We start from the raw sequence: 24,957 nt of genomic DNA, 5'->3' as shown, positions 1-24,957 counted from the left end.
GCATCAGGGTTACAATCAATTCAAGTAATCAATTTTTTTTTATTATTAATACATATATACTTAACCTGATTTTATTTCAGCTAGTAGCCAAGGCAAAATTTCTCAAATACTAAAATAACTAAATAAATAAAATAAAATAGATAAATAATATGCTATATACACACATACAATTTTTTTTTTCTAAAACTCAAATTTAAAACTAAAATAAAAATAAATAATAAATCTAATTCAAAATACAAAGACAATAATAGTATATCAAAGATACTAAAATGTCACTGCTTTGCATACTTAGCTTGGCCAAACCGTTAAACAAACTTAACCAAGTTCTTGCATAAGTTGCATTAATGTGAAGGCAACAAATCTCGATTTTTAAGGAGCCAATAGATTCCTTCACACGTCTGTGACTCTAAAACGTGTGATCATTTAGGCAGCTGCTATAAACATGTCAACAGCTTAATAAACTTAAACTAACCTGCTCAGGAAGATTCACTTCAAACCTTCGCTCCGCCACAGCAGCAGTTGATCTGAAAGTGAAAAAAACTGCACAAAGAGGAAAACGCAACTGCATTTGAAGCACAAGAAATTTGTGCACTTCTGTAAAGTATGTTTCAGGCCTTAGACTGATACATCAACCATGGTCAAGTACTTTATTCATAATGTGTTTTCTTAAAAAACTCTTTTTTTTAATATACAACACAATCCGACAAGACAATTTTGTTTACAACTAGATTCAGCCCTCGATGAGCAAGCAGGCAGAGAGAAATCAAACCAGACATTGAGTGACAAAGACATACAATGCCTAGCAGAACCATACGGGAGAGATGAAGAGGCCAATTAAATAGAAAAACAAAATCATAAAAACTAAAGACGAAAGGGAAAGAGGCATCAGAGCAGACAGTCACCCAGCTGATCCTCGCATGCATGCAGACGGACCTCTGCTTCCCGCCGTCATCCTGAAAAACAATGCGTCTCTGGTCCTGAAGAGAGATGTGGCATGAAAGCCAAAGGCGGCAGACTTCTTTCATTTCCGCGAGAGTTTGCTGCCATCCGAGTCCCTTTCTCTCGCACAGCAGTCCGCAAAACCTGTCCTTTAACCATACATCACTCCCAGAATCCCAGCTTCATTGATCCCCGTGTGGATATGAGCTATTAGTAGTGCAGATTTTCTGGTTAATTGAGCAGCAGTGATAGTACAGATACGGTTTGAAGCTGTAGAAGGTCCGTGTGTGTGTGTGTGTGTGTGTGTGTGATTGTGCTTGTCTTTTCCCCACTAGATAAAGCATAACAGTCCTGAAACCCAATGGTGTGAGTGTTTGAATCTTTAGTGTGTGTGTGTGTGTGTGTGTGTGTGTGTGTGTTTGGCAAAGCATGAATCTGTGTATGTTTATAGTCAGACAGAGAAGAGGAGGTGGATCCTTAGGCACCATTCTGTGACAGACACGGTCAACAACCAATCAGCTCTCAGCTCTCCCAGGACACACTGGCACATAGAAGAGGCACCTGAACGGATGCAGACACAGAGTGAGAGAGACAATCAATCAGTCAATATTCAAAAGAATGAAAAATAATAGCAACTACTATAATAGCCACTACAATAAGAACAAGTGAAAAACACTTTCATATTTCATATTTTATTTTAAAATAGCACTATAATGACTAATATACATGCAAACTATATAGAATTACAGAAAAAAACACTTTAAACAAATACATTTTCTAAACAATCAAAAATAAACTAAATAAACAACTATAGAGAAAAGTATTTAATGAACAAATAAATGAAAACAATAAATACTGAAAAATATAATGACAAATATTCTTATTTAATATTTTTAAGGTTTCAACAAATAATAAAAAAGTATAGAAAAGACAATAAACTATAATAAGCACTTTAATAAACACTGAAATATGAATAAAGTAAAAAGAATTAAAGACAAAAAAGTTGTTCAAACTAATAAAATATAAAAATATGCAAATGTAAAACAATTATCAGAACTATAGAGATATTAAATGAACAAATAAATAAAAATAAACTACCAACGGAAATTATTTTATGAACAAATAAGTCAAAACAATAAATACTACCAATTAAAAATATTTTAATATTTTATGGTTTATCAAATACAAATATAAAAATAACAACATATAAAATAAAAAGATAACTATAATAAACACTAGAAAAGTAAATAGAATTTTAGACAAAAAATATTTTAATAAATTTTCAAAACTATGAAAAATACACTGTAAATATAATAACCATTACAATATGAACGGAAATGAAACTGAACAACTAAAGAAAAGCATTTAATGAATAAATTAAACTAATAAATAGACAGATAAATAGGTTGTTTGCACATGACATAATTGCTGTGGCGAAATGCAGCTGGAGGGCAGGAAGTAATTTTTTCTCCATAGGAATCTGTAGCAGAAACTCAAGATGCCCGTGTTTTGCGTTGTTTATGAATGCTCAAATGGAGAAAACACAAGAAGATTTTATGGTGTACGAAAATGTGTTGTTCATAAGAGGGGAAAAGTCAAGAAATTGACTGAAAAACGCAGGAAAAAGTGGCTTGTAAACCTACGTCTGCGGTCGGGAGGAGCCGATCGGATAATGCTGGTGTGTGCAAATTGTTAATATAAGTTATAATATTAAGATATTAATACAGATATAAATAGATAATCCAAGGCTGCCACCTCAAGCATTCAGCGTGAGACAGTCAGAAGTCACTCAATGCTAAACGCCACATGTAGACACGATGTAAAGAAGATATTATTTGCAGTTCAGAGAGCTTCATCGATTATAACTGAACATTGTGAGATTGCAATAAATTGAAGTGTGACAGCTTTTTAGTGATTATATAGAAGCGCCATTTACTCGCTGTCTAGGCTGCAAACAACTCAGAATTTGAATAAGTTTTGCTTTACGTGCTGCTAAGACCAACAAACCCTGCATGCCACCAAGTGTCAGGAGTGACTGAAAAAAAGAGAACAGATGAGCTCTCCGTAGAAGTCCGTACTGTACTGGTTTAGGTGCTATAACAATAGAAAGGTATAAACAGAAAAACACAATGTTACGTGATCCTTATGTTATAAACAGGAGAGATTTTTGGCCGGGGGTCCTGTTAGCAGGACGTAAAACAGCTTTTATTTAAATTCTGATTTGATTCGAGCAAATAGCACTTCCATGTAATCACTAATGCCGTTTCGGTTCCTTATCAGTGAAGCTCTCTGAACTGCAAATAATCTTATTTACATCGTGTCTACGTGTTGCATTTAGCACTGAGTGAACTCGGACTGGGTCCCCTTGTATCTATTTATATATGTCTTCAATTAACAATTTGCACACACCAGCATTATCCGATCGGCTCCTCCCGACCGCAGACGCAGGTTTACAAGCCACTTTTTCCTGCGTTTTTCAGTCAATTTCTTGATTTTTCCTTCCTTATGAGCAACACATTTTCGTACACGATAAAATCTCCTTGTGTTTTCTCCATCTGACCAATTTGAGCATTCATAAACAACGCAAAACACAGGCATCATGAGTTTCTGCTACTGATTCTTATGGAGAAAAAATAGCTTCCTGCCCTCCAGCTGCATTTCGCGCGTCATCAGAATCACGTGTTTGCAAACAACCTATAAAACTACCAATGAAAAATATTTACTTATTTAATATTTTATGGTTTAAACAGTGATATTCTAAATATCAAATGATATATTACAAACTATAATATATTGAAAACTATAATAAACACTATTGTATTAAAGAAAACTAAACAGAATGAAAGACTTTAAATAAATACATGCTTGGTAGTCAGTCCAAAATCTGGTTTGCAAATTTCAAGTCTATCAGTGCATTTTTTTTTTCACTCAAGGCTTTCTGACAAACATGTAAAACCACCAAACATAGTTAAAGCTAAACTAAACCCAAAACTAACATACGTAGTGAAAGATGGCGAATGACTGAAAACTCTGGGCTGTGTGTGTACCTGCTATCTGGAGACGTATGTATATGTCCGTGAGGGCGATCGCCTCTCCGGCTGGCCATTGGTGGAGACGTTCAGGAAGTCCCATATAAGGATCGTGTCGTCATGGGAACTGCTAATAATCTGGAACTCATCAAACTGCAGTCGGAACACACGCCCAGAATGCTCCTGCAAGATGTTACCATGACAACACACACTTGAAGGAACATGAAAATATACAGTAACGCACATGCAAACACTGCAGAGGTCTGTCAGAAACGGGGAGTATGGTGTTGAGGAGTAAACGCAGCAACACTACTGACGTACCTACATGTTTTAGCAGCGTATTAATGGTCTTTTTTTTTTCTTTTTTTTTAAACAAATGGTTTGTTTCACAGTTTGTTTAATAGTATAGCAAGGAATTCAAGTTTGTTTAACAGTGTGGCTAGGAATCCAGTTCTTTTAGTGAATCAGTTTGGGAATCCAATTCTTTTAATAAATTGGTTTGTTTATAGTACAGCTAGGAATCAGATTCTTTTAGTGAATCAGTTTAGAAATAAGCTCTTTTAGTGAATCAGTTTGGGAATCCAATCCTTTTAATAAATCGGTTTGTTTAACAGTACAGCTTGGAATCAGATTCTTTTAGTGAATCAGTTTAGAAATAAGCTCTTTTAGTGAATCAGTTTGGGAATCCAATCCTTTTAATAAATCGGTTTGTTTAACAGTACAGCTTGGAATCAGATTCTTTTAGTGAATCAGTTTAGGAATCCAGTTCGTTTATAGTACAGCTAGGAATCAGATTATTTTAGTGAATCAGTTTGGAAATCCAATTCTTTTAATGAATCAGTTGTTTAGGAGTCCAGTTATTTTAGTGAATCAGTTTGGGAATCCAATTCTTTTAATGAATCAGTTTGTTTCAAAGTTTGTTTATAGTACAGCTTGGAATCAGATTCTTTTAGTGAATCAGTTTAGGAATCCAGCTCTTTTAGTGAATCAGTTTAGGAGTCCAGTTCTTTTAGTGAATCAGTTTGGAAATTCAATTATTTTAATGAATCAGTTTGTTTCAAAGTTTGTTTATAGTACAGCTAGGAATCAGATTCTTTTAGTGAATCAGTTTAGGAATCCAGTTATTTTAGTGAATCAGTTTGTTTATAGTACAGCTAGGAATCAGATTCTTTTAGTGAATCAGTTTAGGAATCCAGTTCTTTTAGTGAATCAGTTTGTTTATAGTACAGCTAGGAATCAGATTATTTTAGTGAATCAGTTTAGGAATCCAGTTCTTTTAGTGAATCAGTTTAGGAATCCAGTTCTTTTAGTGAATCAGTTTAGGAATCCAGTTCTTTCACTGAATCAGTTTGGAAATTCATTATTTTAATGAATCAGTTTGTTTCAAAGTTTGTTTATAGTACAGCTAGGAATCAGATTATTTTAGTGAATCAGTTTAGGAATCCAGTTCTTTTAGTGAATCTGTTTAGGAATCCAGTTCTTTCAGTGAATCAGTTTGTTTCAAAGTTTGTTTATAGTACAGCTAGGAATCAGATTGTTTTAGAGAATCGGTTTAGGAATCCAGTTATTTTAGTGAATCAGTTTAGGAATCCAGTTATTTTAGTGAATCAGTTTGTTTATAGTACAACTAGGAATCAGATTAGTTTAATGAATCAGTTTAGGAATCCAGTTATTTTAGCGAATCAGTTTAGGAACCCAATTATTTTAATAAATTAGTTTGTTTCAAAGTTTGTTTATAGTACAGCTAGGAATCAGATTATTTTAGTGAATCAGTTTGGAAATCCAATTCTTTTAATGAATCAGTTTGTTTCAAAGTTTGCTTATAGTACAGCTAGGAATCAGATTATTTTAGTGAATCAGTTTAGGAATACAGTTCTGTTAGTGAATCAGTTTGGGAATCCAATTCTTTTAATGAATCAGTTTGTTTAAGAGTATAGCTAGGAATCTAATTCTTTTAGTGAATCAGTTTGGGAATCAGATTATTTTAGTGAATCAGCTTGGGAATCCAATAATTTTAATGAATCGGTTCGTTTTAAAGTTTGTTTAATAGTATAGCTAGGAACTGATTCTTTTAGTGAAGCAGTTGTTTCAACCATTTCAACAAAAACTGAATTAACTAATTAGCTTAATTTAGGCTGTCACTACGTTCCCATATGCCTGTGTTTTCAATACTATTATTTCTAGTAGCCTGTAGCTTGGCAAACTGGCTTTAAAGTAGCACTTGATGACTGCTTATTAGATATTTCCAAATAGGTGACCTAAATGATTATTTCAAACTTTCTGAGGTAACTAGCAGAATAAATAAACGTGCAGTGACATCTTGTGATTGTTCAGTTTTATCATATGTGAAGGTAACAACAAAAAAAATGATTAATAGTAATATAAAAAAAGATTACAAAACATAAATATGAAGATGGCATTATTCAGACACACCACGAGTGTACGAAGACATAATGTGCTGGCAGGGGCCCGAGGATCCAGAGCTGCCTGTAAATCCCAAACTTTAATTTTCCTGCAGAGGAAGAGACAGAATGTGAGGGTGAGTTATGGCTGCTTGATATTAAACAGTTTGACAGATGAACGGCCTGTCAGTAACAGATGGTGCTGTGACCGAGTGCGTGTGTGTGTGTGTGTTTATTCACCCATCATATGCTCCGCTCACGATCCTCTTGTTGTCGAATCTGATGCAGCGCACAAGCTCCTCATGACCCTCCAGCACACGCAGACAAGCACCGCACTCAATGTCCCACAGTCTGAACACACACATACATACATACACACACGCATGCATGTTAAAGATTTGAGAGATTTTATAGAGCATTCACAGAGGTTTCATTTACTTATACCAAACCTGCATGACATGTATGTGTGTTCTATCTTTACTGGAAAACTAAAAATTTGAGAGGTTTTATAGAGCATTTAAAGGTTTAGTCCACCTAGAAATTTTAATTCTGTCATCATTTACTTATTCCAAACCAGCATGACTTTTTTTCTTCAGTGGAAAACAAAAAATAAAGACTGCAGAATGAGTCAACGACAAAAAAAAAAACAAAATCATAATAGAAGTCTATACAACTCATTCAACTTGAATGCTTACGATAGTTTTGTGTGAGGAAAACATTTAAATTTAAGCAATATTTACTGAAAAACAGGGAAGGGGAAGATAACAGTTAGCAATGACTTCTCACACTACACATTTTGTATGACTTCAGAAACTTGTTTTATAAAGCCAGTCATATTGTATATCATAAATACTTTTATGATTCTTTTTTGTCATTTTTGGAGCATAAAACTTTTCTTAAGGTACTTTTATGCATCTCCTTATACATAAATTCTTATAAATACAGTACTGTTTAAAAGTTAAGTCACCAAAGAAATTAATGAAATTAATTTTATTCAGGAAAGAGGTATTAAATTGATAAAAGTGACTTTTTAACACCTTTACAATGTTTCAACTTCTATTTTAAATAAATGCTGTTCTTTTGAACTTTCTATTAATCAAACAAACCTTGAAAAGATGTATGAAGCTGTTCTCAACATTGACAACCCTCAACAATGCAAGTAAATCATTCGCATATGCGACTAATCTTCACTCTGGGCAACTAAATGATGTCTAATATTAGCCAACGGCTAATAAATTCTCAGATTCTATTCGCCAGTGTGTGAGTTGGAGGCTAAGTATTAGTTTAGCACAGATATATTTTCACTCTCCAAATACACTGACTGAGCGCTTCAGAGTTTCGCTCTCTGTCAAGTGATTTGTGCTCTTTTTCAGATCATCTGAATGGATGCGCAGCGCACCTGTGTTTGACGTACTGTGAACTCGTGTAACGGTGCACGACTCGCCGTCACTTTGGTGAGAGCAAGAGAGAGACTTACAAACATGCAGAATTGACACGCTACATATAAACTATATTATTTGTTGTATTTTCCTGTCAAAATAACAGAGTTCCTTTGGATTTTTTCAGCTTTTAAGAACTGCCGCGCAAACGGCAATCTCATTGGCTGGTACTCACCTATTATCTTCCCTGTTTTGATTTCAGCGAGTTCGAGTGAACGCACACAACCTGATTAATATTCATGAATCCAGCTGCTCGTTAATCCTTAGTGCGTTTTATACTGTTCTTATTAGCAGAATTCGCATTATTATTATTATCGTCTTATCAGTATTATTGTTAGTTTTTTTTCCCATTTTTTTTTCAAAAACACTGAATGACCAAAAAGCACCACCACCAGTCCTAAATTCAGTTAAAATGTCTATGCATTCATACATGGTTACTAAGTTTTAATTCTAATTACTAAAGTTCTATCATTAAATAATACTTGATTATCATAATGTCACATTATAAGGCTTGATTGACTGATGTTAAGAGTGTACTTTCAGATATTTAAAAAGCTGTACCATTTATAAACATATACAGTAGGAGATATATATATATATATATATATATATATATATATATATATATATATATATATATATATATATATATATATACACACACACACAGTATATACATACATATATATGCACACATACATGCATACGGAGGGATGGATGGATGGACAGACGGACCTAGTATTATCAGTCTGGCGAGTAAACTACAAAATACGAAATTTCTTCAATCAATACATATTGTTCTCATTACATACTCACATGTGTATTGATATTAATGTGTAATGATAAAGAAATTATTACTGTTTTACTATATTTATCTAAAAATAAAAAAAAAATATATATACATAAGTAAATATAATAATTAAATAAATACTAAACAAATAATTAAACAAAAAACCTGATGGTGTTGTCCGAGGATCCGCTGACCACGAGTCTGTCTCTGTATTGAAGGCAGGCAATGCCACGCTTGTGACCGTTAAGGGTCCGTACAAACTCGCACGTGCTCGTGCTCCACACCTGCAAACATTCGAAAAGTCTTTCATCTACATTATCATCGCTCTACAGCTACCAATCATCAATCACTAAAGCCCCACCCACCCACTGACCACTCCCGCCCGCTCACTTTTATGGTTCTGTCTCCAGATGCAGACACTATGTATTTGTCGTCAAAGTCCACCACGTTGACGGCAGCGCGGTGACCCACGAGCACGCGGCGCAGGCTGATGTCGGTCGCAGACGCCATGTCCCACACCGCAATGGAGCGATCTTTCGAACACGTTACCATGAGACCATTACAGAAGCGCAGGTGAAGAACCGCCTCGTTGTGATGGATCAGAGTGTTGATAACCTCACCAGAAACAACATCCCACACCCTGAGAGAGATAGAGAACAAATATTGCAGATTAGTACACATTATGAAGGGAACATGAGAACAACTACTGTAAGGGAGGGTATTATTGGTAACTAAAACTAACACTAAAACCATTAAAAAAACAACATTGTTAATTAAATAAACGTCAAAAGATTAATTAAAATTAATTAAATGTAAAATATTATCTAGTTTAACTTGATGTACTGAAATGACAAACTTAAATAAGAAAATAAATAAAACTATATAGATATTTTTAAACAAAAAAGAAAACTCATAAAATGATTAAATAAATTATAAAGGAAAAATAGAAATTATTAATAATTTAATTATTAATAAATAGAAATAAAATAAAACAAATGTATAAAAATATATTAATACAAATTATAATAGTATCTCAATTACACTAAAATAAGTATTAGGTCCATTTTTACGCATTTTATCTTTAGGTATTCGTTTAGACAGAATCGCTAAGAATAAGCGATTTCTAGCTAAATTAATATTTTCGATATTAACAAAATGTGTACTGATTATTGAAATTTCTGTCTGTTTCTAATGTTTACAATAAAATATTTAATATTAAATTTGAAAAAAATTGTCACTGACACTGCTCTACAATAGTTTGGAACCAATAAGATTTATTAATGTTTAAAGTCTCTTCTGCTCACCATTTATTTGATCAACTTTATGTGAAGGAGATGTGTTGCACTGTGTGAGGCAAATGGTGGTCACACCAGATACTGACTGGTTTTCGGACCCCCTCCAATACAGTAAAACTTCACATTTTAGAGTGGTCTTTTATTGTGGCCAGCCTAAGGCACACCTGTGCAATAATCATGCTGTCTAATCAGCATCTTGATATGCCACACCTGTGAGGTGGATGGATTATCTCGGCAAAGGAGAAGTGTTCACTAACACAGATTTACACAGATTTGTGAACAATATTTGAGAGAAATAGGCCTTTTGTGTACATAGAAAAAGTCTTAGATCTTTGAGTTCAGCTCATGAAAAATGGGGGCAAAAACAAAAGTGTTGCGTTTATAATTTTGGTCAGTGTACACACACACAGTGCCGTGAAAAGGTTTTTGCCCCCTTCCTGCTATTTTATTTTTTGCAAAAAGTTAAGAGAATGTATGCATGTATGTATGTATGTATGTATGTATGTATATATAGTAACATTAATCATGTGTTTTGTCACTTTTGATCAATTTAATGCATTCTTTTTCTTTTTGGTGGCACAGAGTTTCCTTAAAACAAAACTGGTTGAAGAAATATTAGATTCCTACACTACTTTTTTCAACAATTCAAGTACTAAATATCTCCTGTAATAATTGCTATGGTCTTTTGGCATAGCTGTTGTTAAAAAGGTTGGTTAGAATGGTTAGAGTCGGAGTGAATGTTCAGCGCTCTCTCCAACCTCAATACCACGACTGAGGTGCCCTTGAGCTCCCTGGGCGTCGCAGCATAAATGGCTGCCCACTGCTCCAGGTGTGTGTGTGTTCACTGCTGTGTGTGCGCACTTTGGATGGGTTAAATGCAGAGCACAAATTCCGAGTATGGGTTGGAATGGTCACTTTCACATCACTTTACTTTCACTTCACTAAAACAAACTAAGTTAGAGGCAAAGCTCTAGCGGCATAGCAGGTGCAAAACACGGATGGACCGTAAATTACATGTGAACAACCTCACCAGCAGCTGAGACATCCTGCTCCAGCTGAACTCGGCCAACTGATGTGTTAATGCTCTGTAAACACCATCACATTACAAAGCCACTTCCCTCTCCAGGTGTTAAATGTCCGGCCGTTTGCGCTTCCACTCTGAGTGACGCAAACCTGATTTATGCAGCTGTACAGCTCGTTCCCTCTGACTCTAACAGGTGAGAGAAACACACACATACTCGCACTGGAAAAGGTGACAGATCGCCGGCTGGAGCTTTAAATGCTTCTAGGGAAGTGAGGTCATTGTTTCCATGGAGATTCTTCAGCTGGAGACAGTATTTATGTGAAACATTTAAAACTAATTATCTAATATAGATTTGCAGCACAGCATATTTTTATTTTCTGGCTTAAGGACTCCCATACTTTTAGACTTTTATAGCTGTTCAGGACTACTGGATAAAGATTTTTAGAAATCATTTTAAAGAGATGCATGTGAAAATTTGAAAATTGTATATTGATTAAAGAATTATGTAAATAAATTATCTATGCTCAGATCAAAAAAAATTTAGTTTTAGTGTTTAGTTAATAAAATATCAGTAACACTTTAAAATAAGGTTCATTAGTTAACTATATTAGATGACATGAACTAAGAATGAACAATACTTCTACAGCATTTATTAATCGTAGTTAATGTTAATTTCAGCATTTAATAATGCATTATTAAAATCACAATTTGCGTTTGTTAACAGTTCCTGCACTATGAACTAACATAAACAATGAACAACTGTATTTTTATTAACTAACATTAACAATGCTTAATAAATCGTCTAATTAACTAATGTTAACAAATGACACATTGTAAAGTGTTACCAAAATATTTATCATTAAATTTCTTAGTCTCAATTATTTTAGCACATTAAGTTATTATTAATTAACATTAATAAAAAAAAAAGTTAATATATTTTATTTTATTTCAGTTAACAATTTCCTTACTTAAAATAAAAAAATGTTTTTTTGTTTGTGGTTTTAGAAGTGCTAAAATACTTAAAGTATTTTTTTTTTTAAATGAGCAAAATAACTAAAACTATAGTGTCATATTAAAAACTTAATAAATTAAAAAAAAACCGAACGAAAAATTAATATATTCATATCCTATAACAGTTTTGCTTTAGTTATTTTAGTACATCAGGTTCAACAAAATAAATGGTTTTTTAATAGATTTTTATTTCAGTTAATATTTGAGGTAATAAGGACTAGAAAGTTAATAGAACAACATTTATTCGAATTGGAAATCTTTGTAACACTATAAATGTCTTTTATGTCACTTTTGATCAATTTAATGCATGCTTGATGAATAAATGTTCTAAATTCTTTAAAAAAAAAAAAAAAATCTAACTAACCCCAAACAGTACTGTAAAATCTGTTAGCAATTATGCCACTGTAATATTACTGTGCAAGTAGTGTTAATTTTGTCAGCCATTTTCAATTTATTTTCTTAGTCCCGTGTTAAATGTCCTTGTTAGTTGTTATCTTATTTAGTCAACCTTATCCTATTTAGTTTTAGTCAAGTTTTAGTCGACAAAGTCTCAACATTTCAGTCTAGTTTTAGTCAAAGAAACCCTGAAAATTTTAGTCTAGTTTTAGTCAATGAAAACTTGACATTTTAGCAATAAGATTATTATTAATTAACCATACAGCAGTATTAATTTTGGCAACCATTCTTAAATTTAGTCTTGGTCTTAGTACATTTCAGATATCATATTTAGCCAACCTTGGCCTGTTTTTGTTTAGTCAGTGAAATGTATGAGCATTTTAGTCAGGTTTCAGTCAAATTTTCATCATGCTGTATAATGGTTAAACTGATCTAAATTATTTTTGCTCAAAATTATAATTGTAATGATTGTTTTCATTTGAGAAATTTACTTTTGCATTTCAGGTATTGCACTTTCACCAGTAAGCACAAATCAATAGGACCCATACATGGTATATTTTACCTCATCTAGTGTACTGGTTTATTATAGGCTTTTTATTATATACATTAATACCAAAGACTTATGCAATCTCTACATTATGAGAACTGCTAGAACAAACAAAAAATATGATAAGTTAAATTCCAAGTAATTCCACTAATTACAAATGACAATAGCCTATTTCTCTATTGAAACAACAGCGGTTGAGTAAGTGCAATAAGTTATTCAGCAACCACAATCGCAAACAATACGAGAATAAATTGCATGTTGATATAGACTTAGTTATTGTTTATTGGCCTTATTGTTGTCTCATCTTCGTCTCATTTTAGTCATGGGAAAAAAGCTTGTCAATGAACATTTTGCGTCATACTTTTCGTTAACTAAATTAACACTATGTGCAAGTACCTGACAGTCGAATCAGAGGAGCCCGTCACTATGACTCTGTCATCGTACTGCAGACACAGAACCGAGCCAGTGTGACCCGTCAGGACCTTCAGACACTCCAGAGACTGTTTGTCCCAGATCTGACAGAGACAGAGAGAATGTGATGATCACCACAACAGACAGACAGACAGACAGATCAATAGACAGACAGACAGACAGATCACCAAACAGACAGATCAACACAGACCGACAGACAGACAGATAGATCAACAGACAGACAGACAGACAGACAGACCAACACAGACAGACAGACCAACACAGACAGATCAACACAGACAGACAGACAGACAGACCAACACAGACAGACAGATCAACAGACAGACAGACCAACACAGACAGACAGACAGATCAACAGACAGACAGACCAACACAGACAGATCAACAGACAGACAAACCAACACAGACAGACAGATCAACAGACAGACAGACCAACACAGACAGACAGATCAACAGACATACAGACCAACACAGACAGACAGATCAACAGACAGACAGATCAACAGACAGACAGATCAACAGACAGACAGACCAACACAGACAGATCAACAGACAGACAGACCAACACAGACAGACAGATAGATCAACAGACAGACAGATCAACAGACAGATCAACACAGACAGATCAACACAGACATACCAACACAGACAGACAGACAGACCAACACAGACAGACAGACAGATCAACAGACATACAGACCAACACAGACAGACAGACAGATCAACAGACATACAGACCAACACAGACAGACAGACAGACAGATCAACAGACAGACAGACCAACACAGACAGATCAACAGACAGACAGACAGATCAACAGACAGACAGACAGACAGAGAGACCAACACAGACATACCAACAGAGACAGACAGACAGACCAACAGACATACAGACCAACACAGACAGATCAACAGACATACAGACCAACACAGACAGACAGACAGACAGATCAACAGACAGACCAACACAGACAGACAGATCAACAGACAGACAGACCAACACAGACAGACAGACAGACCAACACAGACAGATCAACAGACAGACAGACAGACAGATCAACAGACAGACAGACAGAGAGACCAACACAGACAGATCAACACAGACATACCAACAGAGACAGACAGACAGACATACAGACCAACACAGACAGATCAACAGACATACAGACCAACACAGACAGACAGATCAACAGACAGACAGACCAACACAGACAGACAGATCAACAGACAGACAGACCAACACAGACAGACAGACAGATAGATCAACAGACAGACAGATCAACAGACAGACAGATCGACAGACAGACCAACACAGACAGATCAACAGACAGAATGACAAATACACACAAAGACAGACAGATAGACAGACAGATAGGTACTTTGATGGAGTTGTCTCGCAGGCCGCTGATGATCTTGTCGTCGTCGTACTGAAGGCAGTAAACACCTTTACTGTTCTCTGACCGGCACTGAATCCGCTGAAGATTGTGACGTCCACAACGCCAGTTCGCTTCAATAGTCTAAACAAACAGAATGAAGAAACAGGAGCCTGAATTAATGAATGGGTGGATGGTTATATGAAAAGGCAATCGGTTGGATGAGGTTGTAATTGGACGGACAGATTTATGCATGGATGGACGCTCACCTCAATGTCCTGTATAATTTTGGGATAGAGTGAATGATAGTATGAATTGGGCGGAACCTCGTTTGTTCGGTTCTTAAATAAATATTTCTCCCTGGGAACGAAAACAAGAAAACCACCGATCAGATACAAGCAAAGGATAAACATCCCAAATGTTTCTGAACTGTTTATGATAATTGATCAAGAGCACTTGCATGGCATGACTTTATAGACCCTTTTTTTGTTAGCAAACATTGTGACGTTTTTCTGTGGGCGGAGCTTAGGTGGAGGCAAAAAGATTCTCCTGACTGCTTCACTAACGCTAAGTATGAAGTCTGTTAGCTTGTTTTTTTAACAATAAATGAAGAAATTCCCATTTTACCTGCATATGTAAGGTCACTCACTGTCCAAGACCGCGATTGTTATTTGAAAAGGTTAACTTTAACGGATGAAACCAGATCAACCGACCCGCATATGCTTTTACTCAAAAGATGGACGATCTGACAGGATTCCCTCTGGTTGAGTGACTCACATCTAACGTGTATATAACAAACTCACCGTGTCTAGTCATGAAGAGATATATATATATACACACATATACATACACACACATTTCAATTTCAGCAGGCAACTATTTTTACAGCTACATTATTATTCCAGCCACAATTAATCACAACAATGTATATACAATTACAAATGATTGAACATAGAAATCGTCAGTTTGTTGTTTTACACACATGCACACAGACATTATTTCATGAACGACATAGTGGTGAGATGCATAAGAAATCTTTAGACACGCCCATAACAACAAAAGACAATACTTTATTTAACCTTTTCTGATAAGAAGTGTGCGCTGTAAATGCGAGCATTTTTGGCGATCGTTTCTGTCCAGTCCACTCATTTTATCGCGTTTAACCACAGCTGTCGTCGTTTTTTTGTCAAGCAGTGGCAGCAGGTATCCGTTAAAATTTCAAATTGGAGCCTCTACTACATCGATTTGGGCACCCAGCATCACAACAAGATGATATTTTAAGCTCCGTGTGTAGCCGAATCTGTGCTGGTTTGAATTGGCCGCCTCCAGTTTTCGCTTTTTTTTTGTTTTGCCTCCAGCTAGCGCTGTGACGTCGGCCCTAAAATGGTCTATTGCAGTTCCTGTTTAACAGTTTTACAGTTAATGGTTTTAGTTAACTATAATAATTGTTCTTTTTTAAATATGTCTACATAGTTTTTATTAAGTTTTAGTTATCTTAGTACTTCAACTTAAACTAAATGCCTTGGCAACTTGCTGAATTAAAATAAATATAAATGTTTGCATTTCATTAGGTATGGAAAACGTTTTTGTGGTTTTCATTAATGATAATAATCCTGTGTGGTAAACATAGTACAAGTAGATATAAAAAAAAATAAAAAAAAACAAGTATTGAGAAAGAATGCACACCCACCCCCTTGAATCACCTCCTGTCGATGATTCCACAGGACTGACAGGCCTTGTGATTAATCACAATCAACACATGCATATCTGAGTTTGTCAGCACTAATGATTCACACCAAAGCACATGTCCTATTATTTCAGGCATGTGTTCAAATTTGCAGTCAACAAAAATGAGTTTTTAAAGGCAAAATAAGAAACACTGTTCTGACTGACAGATAACATGGTATTAATAAGGAATAACTGACAACAAACTGTTGAATTATTGATGCACACCTGGAGCACATTTATTTTCAATAATTACTTTTTTTTTTTAATTTATTATTACTCTGCCTATTATTATCTCTAACTAAAATGAAACCCAAAAAACAACAGCTAGTTTCCATATAAACATTTCTTATTTTCGGTTGGCTTAAATTTAAGCACTAATATATATAACTTGTTACAGCTATTTGCCAAGGCAACATTTCTCATTTTCATTTAGTTTAAAACTAAAAAAAACTGTAAACTGTAGATATATTATATGCATTTTCGGTGTATTTTGATTTAATACACACGTGTATATTTTTAAATATTTAATATACATTATTTTAATATAATGTTCTTGTGGACTAATCATTTTGTACTTGTCTTTTACAAAAACAATCAAGATTTTAAAAGAAGATTGTTACACTGAACAAACGTGTAAAACTGGTAATAATAAGGAATATTTCTCTGTGTGTGTTTTTACCACTGATGGCGCTCTGACAGGCCTTTCCACAGCGGGTCTGTGCGCACCATCCTCTCGATGAGCTTCTTCCAGAGCATCCCGTCTGAAATGACCCGCTGCCATTCTCGACAGACCAGCTCAGCAGAGCACAGAGAACGAGCGTCCAGAAACGAGAGGATGTTCTCTGCTATGTGATCCAGACCCTGAGCTACAACCAGAGAGATTCAGTGACAGCTAGTGCAGTTTTGTGCAGTCACTGACATTCAATGTGCACTTGAAGCATACTGCAAAAATAGCAAGAGCTTTATTTAAAAAGATAAAAATAAATTATCTCTTTATTGTCATTTGTTTTGCTATGAAAAGCTAAAAAACAAATTATTATTTACTTATTTAGGACAGTACTAAAATAAATTATAATTTAGGGTGGTACTAGTAAAGAAAAAATTATGATCTCTCTTTTTTTAATTATCAATATTTTTGTTTGATTTTTATTTATGTGGTTACAAGAATGAATGAATAATAATTATTATTATTATTTATATATACTATTTTTATACATCTACACATACATGCATATATATATATATATATATAAATATTCAAAAAAAATATTCACATAAAAAAACTAGCATACAAACAAACTGTGGTACATGTTGTCAGATGTGTGTGTAAGTGATGTAAGTGGGTGGCTCTGGCCGCGTGCCGACGCTCACATTTCTGACTCTGCTAAAGCATGTGTTGGAGTAGGAGGATTTGTTATATCCAAGCCTTGAGGTACGTGTGCTTACATGTGAGTTAGTTACCTGGCAACGCGGTGATGAAGTCTCTTTGTAACATGGGTTTAAGGTACGAGTTTATATGGCCGTGCTGGTAGTGACACATGCGTGAGATCAGATGCTCCACAAACTCCACCTGATCCGATTCGGACCACTGATCAAACAGCTGCATGCACAGATCTTTCTCCTTGTCGAAGTTCCCCTGTGACAGCCTCTTCCTCGAACCTGCTACTGAACCATTCGCCAACTGAATACACAGGAGACAAGACATAGACATATACAGCCATATTAAAAAATTTTTTTTAAGTAATTATTAAAAGTAATTTAAATAAAGTAAAAAAAAAAAAAAGGTATTCCAGCTAGCTGCTTAATTTCTCATTTTCATTTAGTTTAACCCGAAGTACTAAAATAGCAAACAAAAAAAAAATTGCTTAAAAAAAACTAGTCATATTTTTAAAATTAAAATAATGAAAATGACAAAAAAAAAAACTAAATTGTTAAATTTCAACTAAAATTAAAAAGAAAACAAAATATAAAAGATAACTAAAATATCTAAATATTATCAAAAACTATTAACAGAAGCAATGACAGTAAAATAACACTCCTACTTGGTCAACTATTAAAACTAGTCATGTAAGCAGTAATTTATCTAAAAGTATATAATATACTAAGTATTTTAAAAATGTATTGCATACCCGTTGGTGCCACAAATGTACATACTTGTGTTGTCTTTTTGCTCCCATTCGCTGTAGTGGATCGATGATGTAACATTATTCTTGTAAACAGTTTCAGCATTTCAGAAATAAAAGTCTATTTTTATAATGCAGTGAAGCACAAGAGTTACCATAATTTGCTTCTGAATTGATCTCTTCTTATAAACTCGGAGGGTAATTAAATTACCACATGAGTCATGACCTTGGTGTTTGTCAAAAAACAATTCAGCTGGGAATTTTTATGTGGTGGGAGACAAACTATGTCCAGATATCCTAAATTCAGATGGGAATAAAATCACAGACTAGCCTCTGTAATTGTACATATCTTTTTCACACACACCTTGAACACTGTTGTCTTCCTTGGTGAGACGTCACCTGTGTTATTCTGTGACTCCATCACGGTCATGCTCTACAGAGAGACACACAAGAGAGAGCGACGGGTGTTAAACGTGTCTGACTGAAAGAAAGCTAAAGAATCAGTCCGAATGGTGCATTCTGGGTAAAACATTCCAAACATGAGCAGTTTAACATGCACACAAAGGCAAACACAAACAAAACCTCTAATGTGATGTCTGTGAAAACAAACTTTGAATCTTCTGTCAGTTCCGCTGAAACTCTCACAAAAAGAACATATGCGGGAGGGGAGGAGCTTAAGGACCAGTGGGAGGACTTTTGCTTCAACTGGATTGGTTAAACAGTCTTAAATCACATAACCTTTGACAAAGCAAACAGTGAAACACAAAGATGAAGACAGTCCGATTAAACCTGATGTAAATACACAGCCCACTCCTTAAACACATGCAAGAGTTTGGCAATAGAATATCACGAAGATAACGGTGTGACTTGTGAATGTTGCATTTTTTTATTGAACTATTTTATCTACACTTTCTGGTAATTTTATTAGAAATTTAGTTATAATTAATACTTCTCTCACTTCATCTGCATCACGGGTTTATTTATTTTACTGAGGTCAACGCAGTGCATTATGGGACTGGAACCATCGCTACCAAAAAATATGAAATATGAATACTGTAAAAGCAGTAATATTGTGAAATATTCTTACTATATTCTAAACATAACTGTTTTCTATGAGAATATTTTATAAAAATGATCAAAGCTGAATTTTCAGTGTCATCAATGTCACATGATCCTTCAGAAATCATTCTAATATACTGATTTAGTGCTCAAGAAACATTTCTGATCATTATCAAAGAAGAAAACAGTCATGCTTCATATTTTTGAACAGCATTTGTTTGAAATAGATTTTTTTTTTCTCTTCCAATCAATTTAATGCATCCTTACTTTCTTGAAATAAAATGGACTTGACCAGGGACACTTCAGAATTGATTAAAATTATTAAACAGTTCTGGTTAATAAACTTTTAATGTATGCGTGTTTTCTCAATGGAAAAATGTCAGATATGAGATGGTGAGACTAAAGCAGCCACAGACAGGCAAGCAGAAAGAGAGAGAGAGAGAGAGAAAGTGAGAGGGAGACAAACAGACAGACGCTCTGCTCTACAGCAGTTTCTCTTCTGTTTTCTCACGAAAAACAGGCTCAATTATAGAGACTGAATTACAGCTCAGTAAACTTAAGACATCTACACATTTAATTCACATCTAGCCAAACACACAGACACACAACCAGTGCGTGAGACGGACAGACAGACAGACAGACAGACAGGAGGAGCGGAGAGGAGAGAAGAGGAGAGCAGAACCTGGTTGTGGGCTCGGGAAGATGGGAGGCTCTGCAGGCATCTGAGAGCACACAGACTCTCTGCCACCGACGAACAACCCAGCCAGACAGAACGAGGCAAAGAACACTGTGTGAGAGAGAGAGAGAGAGAGAGAGACAAGGGAAAAACAGAATGGGAATATGCCATGAGAGAGAGAGAGCGGTAGGCAAAACAGATAGAGAAAAAGAAGGAAAGAGCAAACGAAGACCCACAAAAGAAAGTCAGAATGAAAGTAATCAGCAAACCAAGGAGGAAAACAATGAAAGATGAAAGACAGAAAGAAAAGAACAAACAATAGAAAGGACAAGACAGAAAGAACAAGTCGATGAATAAAGAAGGAATAAGCAAACAGGAAAGAATAAATAAAACAGAAAGAAAGAAATATGCAAATAATGGAAGTGTCATGAGGGTCGAACAAGTGAAACAGTGTGAAAAAGAGAAAAGAGAAGAGTCAGTGAGGAAAGTGAGGGGAAAAAACAGCATTAGAGCAACAGTGAGCAACACACACACACACACACACTCATGCAGACACACACATGCAGACAGTGTTTTACACAGACCAAACACACAATTGAATAATAAGCCCCTCCCCCTCTGCACTCTGTGAACACAAACTATACACTCAAGACATTCATGCTAGCGCTGAGCTGTGTTTGTGCATGACACTCAATGAAGTCTGAAGTCACATTTAAACATGGTAAATCTACTTATATACCATTTAAATTATTATTCTTTTTACTTCATTTATTAAATATATATAGTATTCAGAAATTATTTAGATGCATCTAATATATAATTATTTCAATTAATATTATTATTATTTCAATTTACTAAAACATTGAGCTAGTTTTAAGAAAATTGGTTATTTCAAAATGGTAAATTATTTTTTAAAATAATTATTATTGTTTTAAAATTAGTTATATTTTAATTAATTAAACAAAATTAACTATTAATAGCCTATATTATTTATAACTTTGATCCATTTATCAGCATACATATATAATATTAATTTAAATAAATTATGACTAATTTAACCCATTAATATTATTATTATTTAAATATATTAAAACATTGAACTAATAAACCTAAAAATGAAAACTCATTATTGTAATGACACTGTAAAATCATTAGTTACTCACCTTCAAGTTGTTTCAAACATGTATGCGTTTCTTTTTTCAACATAACAGAAGATATTTTGAAGAATGTCGTTAGCCATAGTTGCTGGTCCCCACTGACTTCTGAAGTATGGGAAAAATGGGGGCCGGAATCTCTTTGGTTACTCACATTCTTCAAAATATCTTCTTTTGTGTCCAGCAGAAGAAATAAATATATACAGGTTAGAACAACTTGACGCCGAGTAAATTACGACAGAATTTTATTTTTGTGTAAACTAAATTCCTTTCCATTATAAGACAATCTGCATCCAAAACTAGTAATAAAAGAATAAACTCCAAATCCCATTCAAAACAAACCAGGTGCTGTGTCTCCAGGCAGCTGTCCTTTAACAGAGAGGCTGTTGTTAAACTCAACCTAACATGACCCCAGATGAAGACTAGCGTAATCATGACAGATCTAGAGAGACTGAACTAGTTACACCCTCTTGTGCATCATTTACATTGAGATTCAACTATGCATGACTTATTAGGGCACAGATGTGTAGAAATAATAGTGCATGTGACAGTTTATTAAATGTGAATAACTTAAACATTACTAACTACTCATTTAATAGATGCTTTGATGCAAAGTGGACAACGTCATAAGCATGAACAGACTCTGTAAAACATGAATGTAGACAGTAATAATATAATAAACACGAAGACTGTGATAAATGAAGCACATAAACTGTGTGTAATAATATCCAGGACATATATAAGTGGTATTAAATACATATTAGACCGTTTACATTATAAATTAAAGGTATACAGGTTGTAAGATAAATGAAGCGCATACAGATTTTGCATATTCAGATTCAGCGTACAGATTCTCCAAGCAGCTATACATAAGCACATATGGACTGTATGTGATATATGAAATGCATACGTATTGTGAGATATGAAATGCATATATAGAGTGAAAAATTAAGCATATGTGACACATGGACTGCATATACACTGTTTGAAGCACATATAGACTATCATATGTGACCGTGGACCACAAAACCAGTCTTAAGTCACTGAGGTATATTTGTAGCAATAGCCAAAAATACATGGGTCAAAATTATACATTTTTATTTTATGCTAAAAATCATTACGATATCAAGTAAAGATCATGTTGCATGAAGATATTTTGTACATTTTCTACTGTAAATATATCAAAACTTAATTTTTATTAGTAATATGCATTGCTAAAGACTTCATTTAGACAACTTTAAAGGTGATTTTCTCAGTATTTAGATTTTTTTGCACCCTCAGATTCCAGATTTTCAAATAGTTGTATCTCGGCCAAATATTGTCCGATCCTAACAAACCATACATCAATGGAAAGCTTATTAATTCAGCATTCAGATGCATTCAGCATTCAATTTAAAAAAATTGACCCTTATGACTGGTTTTGTGGTCCATATGTGAAGAATAGATTAAATGTATGAAAAGTAAATACATTTATAATTTGCATTAGATTTATACAAAGTCTATATTTTATATTAGACTGCATATGAAGCGTATATACATTAATAAATGAAGCTCATACATATATTAATAGAACGGCTGATAGATTGTTTACATATCCATACAGACAATGCGATATGAAGCCCATATTAATAATTCAGTATCCTATATGAAGCGCATATAGATTGTTTAATATATTTAATTCATATGAATTATACACGAATCACATATAGATTGTATTTATGAAGCACTTACATATTGTTTAAAAATGAAATGAGCACCATATGAAGCTAAAAGAAGAGTAAGTGGTTTATGAAGCGCACAGACTGCTTAATATATAGCCTAAATCACATATACATTAATGTGTGAATCGCATATACATTCAAACTGGGATATATGAAACGCGTATAGATCTGAGGCGTGCAGTGGCGCAGCGGTGCCGCAATGTTCGATCCTCCAGCGAACACAAACCATTCCTCGACATTCATACGCGATAAACTCCTCAAATCATGAGCGAAAAGTCGGTTTAACGACTAAACTAAAATCAATATTATAACGCAACACGATAACAGCTGAATGCTTCATATCGATTCGGGCCGCGACTGTGTTTTTATCCCGCGTTATACTGCATTACAACAAACATAAACATCCACAGCATTCAGACCGTGTCGAGTAACTCATGTCGCTCCGCACGTACCATCAGCTCCAGGGTTTTGTCCTCCATGTCCGGATCCATGTTATTGTTGTTCTGGTTGAATCTAACCGTGAAAATGGAAACCCGTCGGTGAACCCGAGCGAAGAGAGAAACAATACACGCCTAAAAAACACGGAGCCACACCGACATTACAGCAGAATAAGAGTCCTAGTCCACAGCGACACTCGCTTAACGCAAGTGCACATGTTTTCAATTCATTACGACGCTGATGCATTCTTTGGATAGTATTCGTAAAATATTTAAATTTACTTTCCATTTAAAAATGCAAAAACTGGAAAATAGGATTAGATATGGTTAAATGTTCAACAAAAAAACAATAGTACAAAATCGGAAATATACCATGAGCAAAATTATAGATAGAGATAATAATAATAATAGGAAAAAACAATTAACTAATTACTATTGCATAATCTATCACCTCTAATAAATTAATATATTTCAATAACATATAATATATATTTTATTTGACATTACTCTTCTAATTTCACTTCCCCAAACCGAAATCAAATTAAGAATACACGATCGAATTCGGACTTTTATTTGGCAAAAGCAGCAACATTGATTTCCGGTGAAGTGTATCTGCTTTGGGGATCTGTGCTGCTCAGTGGTCACGTGGCTCTGCAGGGAGTGTGCGTCTGCGAGGGGGCGGCGCCACCTGCAGCTATTTTAAAATGCAGACACCCTGATTGGTCAAACGGAGATGAGGGGCCGTTGTAGTGAAGCATGCTTTCAGTTGATTGGCTCCTTCTGTTGTTGGGTCTTAAAACAACAACTGAACCCACGGACCTCTTTAGACCTTATAGTCTTGCAAAAAATAATTTATCATATTAATATCAATCATTAGCTGAAGGGGGAAAAATGCATATTTCTTCTGCAAGTAGTTTGCATTTTTTCCAAATCTTTATTAAATTGTGTTTTAGATCAGAGGTTTTCAAATCTTGCACATGCAATGAACCCCCAAATGAGATTAACAGGGACCCTAACCCGAGAATATAAAAGGCAAATATATATATTTTTTAAAATAAAATCTCTATTTATATTGCGAAAAATATTACAAATGACAGAATTTTTAATTATTGGAAAATTTGAAAGGGAAATTAGTCTTTTTTTATCACTATAGTAATGTCAGATGTATTTCTTAGTCAAATTTTATTTAAGTTAACTATTTCTTTAAGTATTTTGTTTTTCAATATTTTTGTTCATTTATTTTTTGACTGTTTTTCTCTAAACTTTCCACAGACCCCTGTCACTTTTCCTTTTAAATACCTTTAAACCCTCACATTGATTTTAAATTTGTGTTTCTAATAAGTTGACTTATAATATTCCTTATATTTGTTAACTGGTGTGTTA

The 24,957-nt window shown here is 34.4% G+C and overlaps 1 protein-coding gene across 2 annotated transcripts; it reads right to left on the bottom strand.

The window, feature by feature from the left end:
- Positions 1 to 633: 633 nt before the first annotated feature.
- Positions 634 to 23,811, bottom strand: LOC306853709 (F-box and WD repeat domain-containing 11-A-like). 2 transcript variants are annotated; one of them, XM_079391322.1, is made up of 13 exons: positions 23,590 to 23,811; positions 18,892 to 18,960; positions 17,866 to 18,085; positions 17,084 to 17,270; positions 14,946 to 15,036; positions 14,683 to 14,820; positions 13,269 to 13,387; positions 8,990 to 9,239; positions 8,765 to 8,883; positions 6,611 to 6,721; positions 6,402 to 6,480; positions 3,987 to 4,151; positions 634 to 1,500 (listed from the first exon to the last, which is right to left on the bottom strand). In XM_079391322.1, exons 1-12 carry the CDS (start codon positions 23,626 to 23,628, stop codon positions 3,990 to 3,992), a joined length of 1,584 nt encoding a protein of 527 aa, XP_079247448.1. In that variant the 5' UTR covers positions 23,629 to 23,811; the 3' UTR covers positions 634 to 1,500; positions 3,987 to 3,989. The 2 variants fall into 2 exon arrangements, with proteins under 2 accessions (XP_079247448.1, XP_079247447.1); XM_079391321.1 differs by having other exon boundaries at positions 6,405 to 6,480; positions 23,590 to 23,679.
- Between the last annotated feature and the right edge of the window lie 1,146 nt (positions 23,812 to 24,957).

Source organism: Barbus barbus, assembly GCF_936440315.1.
Source record: "Barbus barbus genome assembly, chromosome: 33".
NCBI classification, from domain to species: domain Eukaryota; kingdom Metazoa; phylum Chordata; class Actinopteri; order Cypriniformes; family Cyprinidae; genus Barbus; species Barbus barbus.
This window is presented reverse-complemented; position numbering and strand designations above follow the sequence as displayed.

Coding starts and splice junctions, on each gene's coding strand:
- LOC306853709 (XM_079391322.1), bottom strand. CDS start 23,628: ATGGATCCGGACATGGAGGACAAAACCCTGGAGCTGATG. Junction 17,271..17,865: donor CTTCATCACCGCGTTGCCAG/GTAACTAACTCA, acceptor CTCTGGTTGTAG/CTCAGGGTCTGGATCACATA. Junction 6,722..8,764: donor TCCTCGGACAACACCATCAG/GTTTTTTGTTTA, acceptor GTGTGTGTTCAG/ACTGTGGGACATTGAGTGCG.